This window comes from Ascaphus truei, unplaced genomic scaffold (assembly GCF_040206685.1).
Source record: "Ascaphus truei isolate aAscTru1 unplaced genomic scaffold, aAscTru1.hap1 HAP1_SCAFFOLD_985, whole genome shotgun sequence".
Taxonomy (NCBI): domain Eukaryota; kingdom Metazoa; phylum Chordata; class Amphibia; order Anura; family Ascaphidae; genus Ascaphus; species Ascaphus truei.
In genome coordinates, this window is record NW_027457325.1 from 93,588 (window position 1) to 110,488 (window position 16,901).

Sequence of the window (16,901 nt, forward strand, 5' to 3'; positions counted from 1 at the left end):
GGCTGTGCGATCCATCATCATCCTCTACTCTGCTGTTTACCTACCTGGATGGGCTGCACGCCCTGGATGTCTGGATGTCCACCCAAGCACTCAGGTAAAGGGCTGCAGTGCCCTATCATATATATATATATGCATACCTGTGCTTGTGCATCGTGATATTGCTTATTTGTTTGGGTGTATACTGTGTTTAAGCTGTGGAGGTCAAGTGGACCCCACTAGACACTTAACCCTTCCTATATACACGCATTACTACTTAAGGACTTTCCTTTGTCATCCTGATTATCTATATATGCTGTGAATGGAATTCTCTCCAATTTTGGATGCACCACATCTCTTCTACCGGAGAACATGAAACATGAAAATACTTCTTAGATGAGAATACAGAGCATTTCAAACTTTACAGGTCTATTCTTCAAGTGCTCAGTTATGAGAGAGACCGGTGAGGTTTGGAAGCTCTGTACCCTACATTGGTTTGATGTTTTTTCCCCATACAGGAGGATTCGGGGTTGTATGTATGTATGTCTTTATTTATAGAACGCCATTAATGTACAGCAGTAATACACGTGACAATCATATAAATAACAAATAACAGATCATGGGAAGAAGCGCTTTCAGACATAAAAGTAACATTTAGGAAAAGGAGTCCCTGCTCCAAAGAGCTTACAATCTAATTGGTAGGTAGGAAGAACGTAGAGAGACAGGAGGTTGTTCTGGTATGCGCGTCTGCATTGGGCCAGGGTATGAGGTGTAAATTATTAGCCATGGAGCTATTCATATGCTTCATTAAGCAGGTGGGTCTTAAAGGTGGGTAGAGAGGATGCTCCTCCGATATTTAGGGGAAGAACGTTCCAGAGGTGTGGTGCAGTCAGTGATCAGCATCTCGTGCAAGTTGCCCAGACATTTCCAGCCTCAGAAACATGAAACACAGGGTCACTAGCTTTAAGAATAAGTGGTACTGTGTCTGAATTTGATTTTAAAAAAAATCTAAATAAAATATACATTTATGAGACTATGGGACCAGCTATTTACATTTTGCTCAGAATGCAGAAAAAGAGAGGCTTCCTAAAATAAACCGATCTTCTTTACGTACAAACCATGTAAATTAGTAGTAAAAAGTAAGACAAAGTAGGGGTGTTCTTGGACTGTAAATGACAAAGTAGGGGTACTCTGTACCCCTTCTAACTCCACACTTTCATCACTGCGTTGATCAATCTGGAGATGATCAACTTCTGAGTATAAGTACGAGGACGCAACGCGCCACTTGTGCCGCTCCATAGCAACGGCATCACTTTATTAACCATTCATCAGAATGTCGGATCCTTGGTATATTCTTAGTAAACCCTTTTACTGCAGGTGCAAATCACAGTATAAACCAGGGCTCTTCAGCCAGTTCTCCAAAGGGGCCAGATCTGAAAAGGGCCACAATCTGATTGCAATGTCATTTTAGATACATTTAAAGACTTAGATTATAATATTGAAACATGCTGAAAGCATGTATAATATCTGTACCATACAGTAGGGCCCCCCATCTCGGCGATCCGCCAATACAGCGGTACCGAGAAGGGGGTCGCCATGTCCGCGCATGCGCAGAAGGGGACGGGCGAGTTTGCGCATGCGCAGAAGGGGGGGCGGCCAAGTTCGCGCATGCGCAGAAGGGGGGACGGGCGAGTTCACACATGCGCAGAAGAGGGGACGGGCGAGTTCGCACATGCGCAGAACGCGGGAGAGGCTGAGTCTGCGCATGCGCAGAAGGTGTAGGAGACACGGAAAATCACCAGTGGACATAGCATCCGCTTTTCGATGATTTTCGCTTTCAGGCGGCACCCTGCAGCGGCGCCCGCCTTATGAGCGGGGCCCTACTGTATATATTTACATTACCGTAACTTACAAGTACTTTTTAGTGTGACAAATTGCTCTTTGTTCCTGCTAATTTCATACTAGTTGCTGGGGCAGCTGACAGTCCGAGGGTCACACTCAGGCTTTCTGCGCGCCGCTAGTTGAAGCCCTGGTATAAAGCATCGAAATGAGATGCCGCACGGTGCAACAAACGTCTGGGTGTTAATGTTTTCCTAGCTGTCATACCTGTGGAAATCAACTAAGAGTGTATCATTTCTTATACATTTAGTACAGTTCATAAAATGTTTGATTTACAGCATTTTGTCATGTTTTATTCCAACCTCTAAAGTTAGATAAGCCTCAAGGTTGAACAGCATTCCAATGTACATGTAGGAACAAAGGAGGGATTAGGTGGTATGATACCTTTCATTGGCTTTTATTTACATGTGTGTATACATCCCCACATATTTGTATGCTTTTTTTCAGCATATAAAAAGATCATTTGTGAGCACATTCACATGTCTTAGGCAGGTCTGCAACCCGGCTTTTCGCCATTATCACCTAGCCTACAGTGCTTCCACTGCAGCAAGGGTTTCTGGGAAATGACATGCCAATGAACACACAGTGCCACCTTTTGTCTCAACTCCATTATTACATGGAACCGTTAAGCCAATGCTCGCTGTTTTAACCACCGCTTTTAAACATAGCCTGGGATGAGATGCAAAGCCAGGGAACCCACTCACAGACAGACTATGCTTTTTTATGTACAGATGCAGATGTGTGCACATTTACTCTTTATATATGTGTATGTGCTTGTCTAGGTGTGTGTGTGTGTATGTTTATGGGTGTATAGGCATGCACACACACACACTTGTGCATATTTATTTATTGTTCTTTTACGTACACTCACCTGTGCACACATGCACAGACATTTGCACTATTACCTGATAACATTCGTTATATAGATTACCGGACATTAAATAGTTGTAGTGGTTTTCCCATTGATAGATTTTTTTTTTACATTCAGTGTATTGTCCCCCTCACCTCTCCTTAATGTCTAGACTGCATTTGCATTTCAAAAGAGAATAGCCTTCTACAGTATGTCTCTACTGTTCATTTTCACACCAGGCGACCTGCTTCTACCTCATCTTATTTCACACTTCCTGTCTACATCCATTGTAACCAGAAATCCCTCTTCCATACACTGTACTGTGTGTCTGGCATACCCGATGAAGGACCCCGACAGGTTGGAAATCTTGTGGTACTGGGGTTACATGATGACTGACCCTGAAAGGTTGGAAAACTTGTGGTACTGCGGTTACATGATGACGGACCCTGAGAGGTTGGAAAGCTTGTGGTACTGGGGTTACACGATGACGGACCCTGAGAGGTTAGAAAGCTTGTGGTACTGGGGTTACACGATGAAGTACCCCAAGAGGTTGGAAAGCTTGTGGTACTGGGGTTAAACGATGACGGACCCTGAGAGGTTGGAAAGCTTGTGGTACTGGGGTTACATGAAGGACCCTGAGAGGTTGGAAAGCTTGTGGTACTGGGGTTAAACGATGACGGACCCTGAGAGGTTGGAAAGCTTGTGGTACTGGGGTTACACGATGAAGGATCCTGAGAGGTTGGAAAGCTTGTGGTACTGGGGTTACATGATGATGGACCCCAAGAGGTTGGAAAGCTTGTGGTACTGGGGTTACATGATGAAGGACCCCGAGAGGTTGGAAAGCTTGTGGTACTGGGGTTACACGATTAAGGACCCTGAGAGGTCGGAAAGCTTGTGGTACTAGGGTTACACGATGACGGACCCTGAGAGGTTGGAAAGCTTGTGGTACTGGGGTTACACGATGAAGGACCCCGAGAGGTTGGAAAGCTTGTGGTACTGGGGTTACACGATGGACACTGAGAGATTGGAAAGCTGGTGGTACTGGGGTTACATGATGAAGGACCCTGAGAGGTTGGAAAGCTTGTGGTACTGGGGTTACATGGTGACGGGCCCTGAGAGGTTGGAAAGCTTGTGGTACTGGGGTTACACGATGAAGGACCCTGAGAGGTTGGAAAGCTGGTGGTACTGGGGTTACACGATGAAGGATCCTGAGAGGTTGGAAAGCTTGTGGTACTGGGGTTACATGATGATGGACCCCAAGAGGTTGGAAAGCTTGTGGTACTGGGGTTACATGATGAAGGACCCCGAGAGGTTGGAAAGCTTGTGGTACTGGGGTTACACGATTAAGGACCCTGAGAGGTCGGAAAGCTTGTGGTACTAGGGTTACACGATGACGGACCCTGAGAGGTTGGAAAGCTTGTGGTACTGGGGTTACACGATGAAGGACCCCGAGAGGTTGGAAAGCTTGTGGTACTGGGGTTACACGATGGACACTGAGAGATTGGAAAGCTGGTGGTACTGGGGTTACACGATGAAGGACCCTGAGAGGTTGGAAAGCTTGTGGTATTGGGGTTACATGGTGACGGGCCCTGAGAGGTTGGAAAGCTTGTGGTACTGGGGTTACACGATGAAGGACCCTGAGAGGTTGGAAAGCTGGTGGTACTGGGGTTACACGATGAAGGACCCTGAGAGGTTGGAAAGCTTGTGGTACTGGGGTTACACGATGAAGGACCCCGAGAGGTTGGAAAGCTTGTGGTACTGGGGTTACACGATGGACACTGAGAGATTGGAAAGCTTGTGGTACTGGGGTTACACGATGGACACTGAGAGATTGGAAAGCTTGTGGTACTGGGGTTACACGATGAAGGACCCTGAGAGGTTGGAAAGCTTGTGGTACTGGGGTTACACGATGACGGACCCTGAGAGGTTGGAAAGCTTGTGGTACTGGGGTTACACGATGACGGACCCTGAGAGGTTGGAAAGCGTGTGGTACTGGGGTTACACGATGACGGACCCTGAGAGGTTGGAAAGCTTGTGGTACTGGGGTTACATGATGAAGGACCCTGAGAGGTTGGAATGCTTGTGGTACTGGGGTTACATGATGAATGACCCCGAGAGGTTGGAAAGCTTGTGGTACTGGGGTTACACGATGACGGACCCTGAGAGGTTGGAAAGCGTGTAAACTATCAACTACTTGTTGGTGCAATAAAAGGTATCATACCCCTACTCCCACCACTATATGGAAGAAAGGACCAACACTACCCCCCACTCTTTGCTTCGAATGGCCATGTAGCACTTTGACATGCGATAGGATGTATTTTAAGAAGAGAATGCAGGGAGTAAACAAAGAACTGTCCCATTTGGGACCTCTCAGATTCAGTTTTGCTATATAAACACCCCTCCGCTTTTTCCAGCTGGGCTCAGATGGCTCTCCATGACCGCAACAAATGTCCCCATTCTATATCACTGCCAAGTCACAATCCTGTGCGCTCCTTCCTCTGAATCGCACAGCGCTGCTGCTGCTGCCTCTGAGGCTTCTCCTAATTTCTGTTCTGTAGAATCAAAGCGAGACCCTTGCATCTTCCTTAATGGGACCCAGAGTCAAATATTATGAGTAGCTCTTATGTCCTTCATTACAAAAAGATGGGGCAGGATGGTTAGAAGTTGAGTCACCCCTTTTTTCCTCTACTGCACCATATGAATATAAGAACAGAAAGAATGCCTTGGTATTTTGCACTTTGTGGTTTGGAAATGCTGCAAAGAGAACCACACTGTTGCATTTGCTATTCATTTTTTTTTGTCATGACAACATGGTTTGTGTGTTCAGTACTTTAGCGTGTACGAGATACAATGTTGCATAGATAGATGCATACCCCAATCTGCAAGTGAATGTGAATAGTGAGAGCATTCACAGACAGATAGAAGTCTTCGGTGCAGTTAAAGAGGCAACCCATGCAATATCCTACATTTTTTGTTATAATCAGTTCTGTAGTATTAGATAATACTTACTGCATTAAAAAAAATATATATATATATTATTCAACTCAATGCAATTTTTTTATGTGTTTTAACATACTGAGCATCCTTAGATTTCTACAGCAGGTTTAGCCACTTCCCCAGCAGTGCAAGATCTTTGTAACACTTTCCTGTTTGTGATCATTTGTTGACAATGTTCCCAGCAGTTTGAGCTGCAAACTGTAACAACAGATAATGTTACCGTAGTAATATAAGAATACATTGTAGCTGCTGAGTTAGACTGACTGAAAGATTGATTGAAACTGAAAGGTGACCATTTGGTGAACCCTGGGAAGCAGAATCTTTGCTGATCGATCACAGTTTCATAAATCACCGCAAAGGAGGAAAGGCTTAAATCCACAAGTCTTGGCAGCCTTCCCAATGACAAGGAGATGTGACTTATGTATCTCCTGTAGCGTGGCTATGGCTGCATCCATGCAGCCTTCGTCCACATGGAGGCGCGTGCGTGACGTCACCCGTGTGAAGCGGGTGCGTTTGCAGGACATGGTAGATGCGCCGTCTGGGACGTGTCTGTGATGTCACGGAGCTGGTCCGCCCCCATTGAGCGAACCGCTCACGTGACCTGCCCGTCGCGCCAAGAAATCAGTTTGAACTGATTTCTCGTGCAACGTGCGCCCCCTCCTGCTGTCGCCCGTGCGGTCTATGGCAGCATGGACGACGCCTATGACAGAATAGTCAGATACTCCCTGAACTTTGAACCCTTGTGGCAGATGGGACTAGTAGCATAGAACCCATTCTTGCTATATTGTATCAACTGATTTTATGAAGCTCCGTGACAGTTTTTGCCCAGAGAGAGCCCTGGGATAATATAAATCCTTCGTTTTTATTTTTACCTAGTGCAGAGTTTTCATATTTTCTTTATACTTGTTTAAAGATTTATTTTCATGAAAGCATTGACCGTATATGACGTGCCACATGTAGAATGTCATAAGACCCTGCCCAGGAGTATATGTCACTATGACTATGTTGTTTTTTTTTTTTTAAACTTTCTTTTTATTGGTTTTTGCATACATACATAGGGAAAAATAATATCAACCTCCATTTTAGGTAAACCAAAACAGAAAAAAAAGCTGTCTGGGACATACAACACAAAACTGGTCACATGATGGGGAGACGACAAGACAACACAACCAGGACTACACAGGGAAGTGGGGGAGGGAAAGGTTGGGGGGAGAAGGGTCAGGCGATGATTGTCAATCTGTTCATCTTCAGTCTGCGTCCACCGGTCCAATGCCACAGCTGCTGTATGGCTCACCAACATCCGCTTAGGCGATACTGCTTCTGATTTACTAATTCTATCTAAGGGATCCCTCTGTCTGGTCAGCCCATCCCGTCCTGCTACACAGCCTCCATCAGAGGAGAATATGGAATTACCCAGTATACCGAGGCTGCTAACAGGTAGTGCACACACTTTATGGCAACTTGATTGAAGAGAGACCCAGCAATGATTAATGAAACAATAAGCCTCCGGTATTGAAAACAGGGAGTTGGGTAATAGTAAGCCGGATAGAGGTACAGGGGGACACCTCCCTAAGGGGCGCCCCCAAGTAAATCACAGCCCGGCACTAACCGCCTCAATAATCTCCCTGAAATACCGCGTGGAGGTTAGGAGTACTCACGAAAAAGCCGTCCCTGTTGGTGCAGGGAATTCTGCAGCGGCTTCCTCCTCTGGTGTAGCTGGCGTCAGCGTGCTCCGCCGGAAATGATGACACAGGAAGAAGGGGGTAAGATGGTCCGTGGTTCACAGCAACTTCAGCAGCCAACGCATGGATGTCTAAAAAACTTTATTGATCGCTAGCAGCAAACATCAGGCAACCACTCTAACATGTTTCGTCCAGGCTATGGACTTTTTCAAAGAGTCTCTTGGGGCAGAGCGGGGAAGAGCCCGGGACGAATTTAGCTAATCTAACTGGGGTGAGATACCATCGTAACAGAACCTTATATGAGTTCTCCTTTAATGTCGTGCAAATGGAGCTTCTAGCTGCAGCCTTAAAGATCGCTGTCCAGTCCTCGTCCTCTAGTGTGCACTGTAAGTCTGATTCCCATTGGTCCATAAATCTGGGCTTGTTCGTACCGTCCTTGTCAGCACCGACCACGTCTCTGTACAAAGCAGAGATCAGTCCCCGCGTGACTGTACCTCTCCCGCAGAGCCTTTCGAAATTTGTTAATGGTGGTCTCACTGGGTGTGCGTTGTAAAATGCCCGGACCTGGAGGTACCTAATAAATTCTGTGTTGGGAATGTCCGTTTCTGACTTTAATAGCTCAAATGATTTAATTGTGTTACTACTCTCCAGGTCCTTCAACCTCCTAAACCCAAATTTGCGCCACAGTGGGAAACTCTTGCCTGCTAGTCCAGGAGCAAAATCCGGATTACCATATAAGGCAGCCATAAGTGTGTGTTTGGAGGTTAGCAAGCGGTTACCTTTAGACGCCTCCCAGGCCGAGAGCGAGTTGAGCACAGAGGTCAGTGGTTTGTTTATGTCCTTTACCCGTATCCTCGGGTACCAGATTAGGGGCCTCATGCAGAGAGCATAGAATTTTAAAATTGGCGAATTTCATAAAAAGTAGCTTTTTTGGAGAGTTTTATTCTCCATATGCAGAAAAGTGCGAATTCTGCTATGTTTAACATGGATGCGTGTGGCGAGTTTAAATTGGCGAAATGCGCGCTTCAGAAACGTGTAAAAACAAATTTGCGCCTTTTTTTCCCCCTTTACTATAGGCGGCGAGCGCCATCTTGCCATCTTTTCCTGGCGCGGCAAAAATGCGAGAATCGCGCCATTTTTTGGCGCGAACAGCCGCTACTTGCCGTTCGCACCTCTCTGCATTCGGAGAGTTTTAAAAATGGCAAGATGGAGGTTCTCGCCAGCCGCGAGGCGAATTTTAGCAATTGAAAAAACAAAATGGCGCGTTTTTCGGAACTCGCCATTTTCTGCCGGTTTCTGCGCGAAATTGTACAAAAAATGGCGAATTTCGAAATAACGATGCTCTCTGCATAAGGCCCTAGGTCCCTAAACTCTAGAGGGGCACACATCTCCTTCTCCAGTGCCACCCACCTCCTGAGCTCGGGGTCCCCGTGCCATTGCGTGATTTGGCACAATTGCGCCGCTTTGTAGTAGGACATAATGCTCGGGACAGCTAGACCCCCCCCCCCCTCCTTAGACTTCTGCATCATTTTGGCGTTTATCCTTGGTTTTTTACCCTTCCATATAAATTTTGATATCGATTTTTGCAGCCCTGTGATATCCGCCCTTGTCACGGGTACCGGGAGAGTTTGAAACAGGTATAAATATGACTATGTTTTTTAGTATTTGTTGTAGGGAAGTATAGGTTCAGCTCAGATTGTGATACCAACATGATAGTTCTGTATCCATCTATATACACAGTGTAAACAGTGGAGGTGCACAGGTAAAAGTATGCAAAAACAGGCTTACTCTTTGCTTAATCCACCAGAAGAAGACCAGGTACATGTAATGTGTTGGGCAATCCTTGATGGAGAACTATTTATGAGTGCTTGTAGAAAGCAGTCTTGGCAATAGTGCCCAATGTCAAGCAGTAGCTGCAAAGGCAAAATAAGATCTTATCTTGCATAAAATGGGGTATGGATGGAAGGGAAGAAAGCGTAATTGTGCCACTGTATAAATCATTACTAAGAACACACCTTGAATATGAAGTACAGTTTTTGGCATGCTGGAAAGCACACATACTGCACCTCACTTTAGCATACAGAATCCCTGACTGTCACACTATGTACTTATATATCCGTGCACCTGCTCCGTATCTGGTTTATTAAACAAAGCGTAAGACTTCCCCTCCACACCCAACCTCATTGGGACCAGCTGTGCGCTAGACCCATCTCTACGCTACGTAGCACCCCCTAACATCTCCACCCTCAAACATTAATGGGATTAGCTGTGCGGCTGGAACCTACTCCATCCCACAATGAGCAGCCACTTTACCTTTTGTTTTCATATTGTCCCTTATTTGCGCTAGAGTGTAAGCTCTCAGGATCAGGGCCCTCATTACCTCCTGTATCTGTCTGCGCGCGTCTGCCCTTATTTGTATATCCTTCTGTTTATGTAATTATAAAATCTCTGTACCCCTCATTGTACCGCGCTGCGGAATATGTTGGCGGCCTACAAATAAACCCTAATAGTAATAAATATTTAGCATCCTATTACGGGTATTCCTCCTTCATTTCCGCTTGAATAGAATAAGGATCCAGATTTAAGACGATGGGATCTTGGGTGTATTGAGCACCACGGTGAACCCTGCGTGACCGTTTGGGAGTATTGCTGTCACACATTGCCAATGATCCTGTTTACGCTAAAGCTTCAGGCCTCTTCTTCAGAATAACACAACTAAAGAAGAGAATTGTGGTGTCTGGAAAACGGATGTGGGACCAGATTTCTACTCTAGCATAATGTGGGTTTTTCAGAGTGAACAGAGCTTTAAATATCAACATGAGATGTGCCAATAAGTGTGATATCATCATTCATCAATCATCCATCAACCATCAATTATCATCCATTAATCATCAATCATCATCCATCATTAACATTTTATAATGCTCCAGCATGTTCTGCAGCACAGTGTAATAGGGCTGGGGTAAGGGTAATATTAGTGGAGGTTGCATGGGTATAAACATTATTTGCATTGCTTCTGCTTTTAATTTTGTAAGTTGTAAAATGTGAGGTTTCTGTTGAAAGGCTCAATCCTCATTTTGCCCCCCATCACCCCCCTCTTTTCTTTACATTTTTGGAGGCACAGGGTCCCTAGAGCTGAACCACTTTCCTTTCAACTCTGGGGGACGCCTTGGTCAGCAAGATACATACTGGTAAAGGTACGGCCAGCTACTTCCTGGTATTTAAATCCCTGCGGCAAGCAGGCCAATGGGAAGCCGCGACGAGTGATGTCATGGCTTCCAATTGGCCTGCATAAAGTGAGAGATTGGAAACTGCCATTGTGTATCTCCTGGAGGGGATGCTACTGTTGGCACCTTCCCCCTGTATATATCTCGGGAACCAATGCGTTGTAAGCTCCGGAGTCTCCCTGCTTCGTAATAAAACGCACGTAATAAAAAAAATGGAGGAGGGTTAAAAATAAAGAGAGGAGAGGAACTGCGCCTTTAAGATTAAAACAGTTGAGTCCCAGTTAAAAGTATTCTACATTATGAAACAAGTTGCATTGAGTGAAAGAGTTTGTAATTACCATGATTGTATAAGTGTGGCTGCCATGTGACCTGGCTGCTCTGAGATATATTTTATACCTTGAAGTACTTTTTCCCCCAAGCTAGTGTAGTCTGCAATGTATGAGGTTACACTGCCATCCGTCCCCCAGCCAGCAAGAAAAGTGACATCACCCATTCAGTTGTGTCTCTGCTTCTTTAGGGCTACTCAAATAGCTGTTACAGGGAAGACCACTCTTTCTGGGAAGCGGTCAAGGTTTGGCTCTCCTGGAATTTTTCCTGGGACAAAGATTCTTGCGAGAAGTACTATAAAGCTCTCATTGTGGATCCAGTTTGGGAAGTGACTCCACTCATGGTAAGTAACATTTTGGATACTGCTTAAGATGAATGTATTCATTCTTGGTGGAGACCAACAATTGGGTACCATTAATGTGTCCTGTTTGATGTCCTGTTTGACAGTTTTTTTTTTTTTGTACAGATATGTTGAATGCTATTTTTTGTTTTCATAATCGGGCTCCTCCTAATTTCCAAAAATGAGCAGGATAAAGCAAGTACTGAGTATAAACACACCAGTTGAGCTTTCCACAATTCTACATTGGTTCCTCTATATCAGGGGTTAGCCAACTCCAGTCTTCAAGGACCACCACCAGGTCAGGTTTTCAGGATATCCCTGCTTTAGCATAGGTTGCTCAATCAGTGGCTCAGTGTTTGTGCTGCACCACCTGTGCTGAAGCAGGGATATGCTGAAAACCTGACGTGCTGGTAGCTCTTGAGAACTGGGGTTGGCCGCCCCTGCTTGTGTGTTGACCCATTTCTGCCTATATCTCCGCAGCTGTTGGGTAGGGACCGTTCAGTAGTTGATGATTGTGTATAAAAAGGCCGTGAGGACGTCACGTGCACAGTCAGGAATATTCCAGCACACAACTCCAACACACCTGGAATATTCGCACATCTGTGAATCAATCTCATATTAATCTGCAACCGTCATTTACAAATATATCCAAGGTCCATACAAGGAACTTTCCTTCTTTACCGCAGGGGAGCTCTCAACTCCAGTCCTCAAGATCCCCCAATAGGTCTGGGTTTCAGGATATCCCTGCTTCAGGACAGGTGGCTCAATCAGTCCCTGCTTCAGCACAGGTGGCTCAATCAGAGGCTGGCTCAATCAGAGGCTCAGTCAAAGACTGAGCCTCTGATTGAGCCATCTGTGCTGAAGCTGGGATATCCTGAAACCGGACCTATTTGGGGGTCTTGAGGACTGGAGTTGAGCCCCCTACCCATGGAGACAGTTTCGTTAGATATGTTAAAAACAATTAAAAACATTTAAACAGTTGAAACATTTTTAGAAAAGAAAGATATACAGGGACAAGAACAAGTAAAGAGAGTATTGATCCAGAAAGCCAAGTAGGATTTTTATTTCTCCTAGTGAGATATAATTAATAATAATAATAGCATGTTCTTGTATAGCACTGCTAGTTTTAAGTAGCGCTTTACAGAAACATTTTTTGCAGGCACAGGTCCCTGCCCTGTGGAGCTTACAATCTATGTTTTGGCACCTGAGGTACAGGGAGATAAAGTGACTTACCCAAGGTCACAAGGAGCCGACACTGGGAATTGAACCAGGTTCCCCTGCTTCAAACTCAGTGCCAGAGTCAGTGCCTTTACTCCCTGAGCCGCTCCTTCTCCCTTCTCCCAATGGACAATGTTTTTGTTTTACCTTCCTCCGGATCAATATAAATACATTTGCAGCATGAGTATTTCACCCAATTACAATGTAGCAAAGCTTGGACTCCGTGGACATGTGTCATATATGGACACCTGAGCCACTGCTTGAGCCACCTGTGCTGAAGCTGGGATACCTCTTTTTAAGGATATCCCTGTGTCAGCATAGTTGGTGCAGTCTTTGTTTGTTCTGTGTACATTTTGACGTTTCCTGGATGTGGTTGAAATCCTGTGGAGTTTGCAGCTTGTCCTAGTGATCCAGTCCCGAAGAATCCCATACAAATGCATCAGTATATTCTTATCCATTCACCACTTACCAGCTGGATCTTCACAATATCGTTCTGACTTTTGATGCTACATGGTTGGGACACAAATTCCCATTTATTACTGTCTGAGAATGTTAGACAACCTGCCCTGTTGGGAGGTCTTGAAGACTGAAGTTGAGCAGCCCTGATTTAGATGTGGTTTGTAGTAATGGTTTGCAGACACCTCTGGTCCTGAAGAGATGAAGCAGATATAACCCGGATGGAAGATACAAGTTTCCAATCATACATCGAATTTATTCCCTGCAGCGTAGAGAAAGGAACCATTGCAACAGTAAAACGCAGCAACATCTGCCAGATACAATCAAATAAGCATCTAGCAAACAGATGCTAGTCACTCGTGGTTTAGACTGAGTATAAATGATATCCTCTGCCAAATCTGTTACATAGCATTGTGCAGCAAAGACATTCATAAGGCAGAAGGTATGCACGCTGTACTTTACAAATGTCTCAGATTAGTTTCCGTTTGTGGAAATATTTGTGCAAAGTGAGTTGATTGAAAAGAATTCTAAGAATATTGTAGGTTTGAGCAAAACGATCCAGAAAGGGATCCAATGTACCTCATATTACTGCAGTCAATACACAATGAACAGATATTAAAGACTTACATAGTCCTTCAGATAAATCTACTGGTTGGCGATCATAATAGATCAAGTTGGACCAGCAATTAAAATGTAAAACAAACTTTATTTACATCAAAGAATCACAAATCTCACCAACAAATGAAGTATATACAATGGAAAGCTTTTAATATCTAAAATGCTCTGAATGTTAGGGTGACCAAACACAGACCGGATATACCTGCTAATATGCCAATATACATAACGAGTCAATATTAGATACCTGTGTGTAAACACAGTGTAATGATATGTATGTATAGCAGCTAGGTATGACCCTAGGTGACTGTGGACTCTATGACAGACATTCATGAGTAAGACTACTAGTAAGTAACAATATGGGTGAACTATTGTATATCTTAAAGATAAAGACATAAGGGCACTAATGTGCTTACTAGTTCACTCGGTTGTCACTATTATACAGTCATATGTGATGTTCACAACGGACCATGTGCGTCATGGTTCCCTCAGGTATTGCTAATATATCATGATGCATAGTGGTCATAACGGACCATATTAGAAACGCCAATGCATAATATGTATATCATGATAAGAGACACCAATATGGCTGTATCCGTTATGTACTGACGTTGCAGCAACGGCGCCTTCCCGCCAGGTCACCTGTTAAGGCACAGTGGCCGTGCACCGCTAATGATAAAACACAAGCACCGATAGAGTGTATACAATACAGCACTCACGAGTTGTAATCTCGCTAGTGAACACCTTTTCCCATATGCACGTATCATTGCCAGCAGGCGGCTAATGAGTAAACGAGCACTTGCCACGAAGGACCAAAATAAAGACGTTGTAAAACCGCATACGATATGTGTCTCTAGTTAGTTGTCTATCAGAATCGCCACCTCACAGATGTCACGTAGTGTAACGCCCTCTTGCCGACATACGTTTCGCACGTTACACGTGCTTCATCAGGGGGAGGAGTCTAAAATGCTGATCACTAAGCAACAATATATACAAAAAACGAATGTGGGCGCGATGTCCCGACAGCCAATAATATCGGAACCTAAGCGCCATAACCAATCACTAAGGATCAGTTATATCCTATGGAGTAATCTCACAGGTGGTTAAATTAGGAAATTATTGTTAAATACTTAACTCAATAGAGACATTATCTTATATAGAGTTGAGACCATATACGATGCAAATAAAAATGATAATAGTAAACCCATTGTCCGTTCACAGAATGCATATACAGCTCAACCCCCTTATAACGCTGTGCTTGGGGTCCAAAGAATCACATCGCGCTACAAGCGGATCGCGTTAGAAATGCATAAGCAGTTTATAATAGCATATAAAATAAGTACAAAAACTTACAATAAAACGGGATCTTATTGATCCAATAACACCAGGCAGGTGAAACCACAACGGGAGCTTCGTAGTCCAGACACCCCCCTCCTCCAGATCGCAGATGGTATGTGCCGAGGGGAAGCTCCAGGCCGGCAAACACTTGTAGTTCTCCGTGCTCTTGTGAAGGCAGCACTGGGTCTACAGCGTCGTCACGTTCGTACCCAGCATGCAATAGGCTCACCTACGCGTTTCGTGTCACGTGGGACACTTCATCAGGGCTAAGCCACAGTACTCATGGGAGCAAACTAAATGCAGCAAGCTGACCAATGAGAAACCTTGTAAATCGTCTGGAAATTGGTTATCATCAGCCCTCCAATTAGTAAAACACAATAAACATATAGCAAACTACAATTGAAAGCATATATGCATACACACATATATGTACATATATATATACATACATACATACATATACAATTACAAACATATACATTCACAAAGAAATACAATAATAAACGCAATAATGAACAAAAAAACGAGGAAAAAGGCAGCTAAACCAAAAAACAAAAATACAAAATACAGTAAATACGTAATAAATTGATGGATTAACCATAATAACCATAAAGTAAATATATATAGAACAAATGTGTAGAAAAAATGCTCATAAAGATGCATGTATTAAACCACATGTTAAAACCTATTACAAAATATAATTTATAGAGGCTGCATACCCTATAGCACATTAAAGTGAAAACCTCTTCTCATAGAGAACACTCCAAGAGCTACAGTATGCATAGGGTGCTCTTAAAGCTATAGTCGAAGTGTCTATGTATATAGCTGTAGGCACATATACGGTAACATGTTGGTAATATGTTTACATAGTGCAATAATAGTAGTATTACACATAGGCTAGATATTATTATGAAATTCTGATTTTAATATTTTATAGCATAAATAATCAGCCAACATTATCGCATGAAACTTTATGATTTAAACCTGTTTACTTAGTACTTTTGTTTATTTCCGTGATAATGGTCTCGTATAATAAATCTAATATTTCTACAATCACCATTTACATTATCACCCAGGTAGCGCGTTACCATTCAGAGGAAGATTCTTGATTTCTCCTATATTGTTTACCTCTCTGATATCTATTTTTATAACGGAAAATCTTCCCTTCTTTGAAGTCTGATGTGTCCCTCGGAAACTTTTTCTGCTTGCGATCTTTCATTCCAGCAGTAAACTTATCTATATTCAATTTAAGTTTATTCTCCAAGGTCTCAAAGTCGAGGTTTGTCTGCCAGATTTTAATATCCGTTGATATGGTCTCAATTTCCGCATTTACTTTTTCCAATTTTTTGGACTCGAAATCAATCAGAAGTTTGATCAGTCTTGCTGAGCATTCACGGGAATTCCCTCCCAATTAGAAACGAATTCAGTATCCGTAATCTGGTGTGATGGTTGAAGTCTTACTCGAAGGCCTCTGGGGACTAGCTCTGATTTAATATAGTTTTTTTTAAACTAGCTACTACCCACCAAATTTTTGCTTGTGAGGCATATGTTCTTTCTAGTTCTATAAAGTAATTCTTAATAACTTTCGACTGTGTGCTTTCCTTAGGTATCGCGTTGGTAGAGTATACAGTGATTAGCAGCAAGGTGTCAGTGTATAGGGAGAGGTATTAGCAGCAGGGTGTTAGGGTGTATAGGGAGAGGTTTTACTCAGTCCTCAAGTGCCGCCAACAGGCCAGGTTTTATAGATATCTCTGCTTCAGCACAGGTGGCTCAATCTTCGACTGATCCACATGTGCTGAAGCAGGGATATCCCCAAAAGCTGGCCTGTTGGTAGCCCTTGAGGACTGAGTTTGAGACCCCTGACTCGTAGCATTGGATGTAACGTCAACCCGGCCTTTGACTATTAATATCAGTCATTATCACCTCTGTCTTACTTTTCCGATCTACTAAGCGCTTTGCTTGAATTTTTTATTACG

The 16,901-nt window shown here is 43.8% G+C and overlaps 1 protein-coding gene across 1 annotated transcript in view; it reads left to right on the plus strand.

Moving 5' to 3' along the window:
- The window catches only part of LOC142486774 (uncharacterized), a gene marked incomplete at its 3' end in the record, with an annotated part of 86,182 nt that extends 74,881 nt beyond the window's left edge, over positions 1-11,301 (plus strand). Inside the window, exon 5 of the mRNA XM_075585230.1 lies at positions 11,149-11,301. Coding sequence (XP_075441345.1) covers positions 11,149-11,301 — 153 coding nt within the window. The remainder of the gene's footprint in view (positions 1-11,148) is intronic.
- Positions 11,302-16,901: the final 5,600 nt, after the last annotated feature.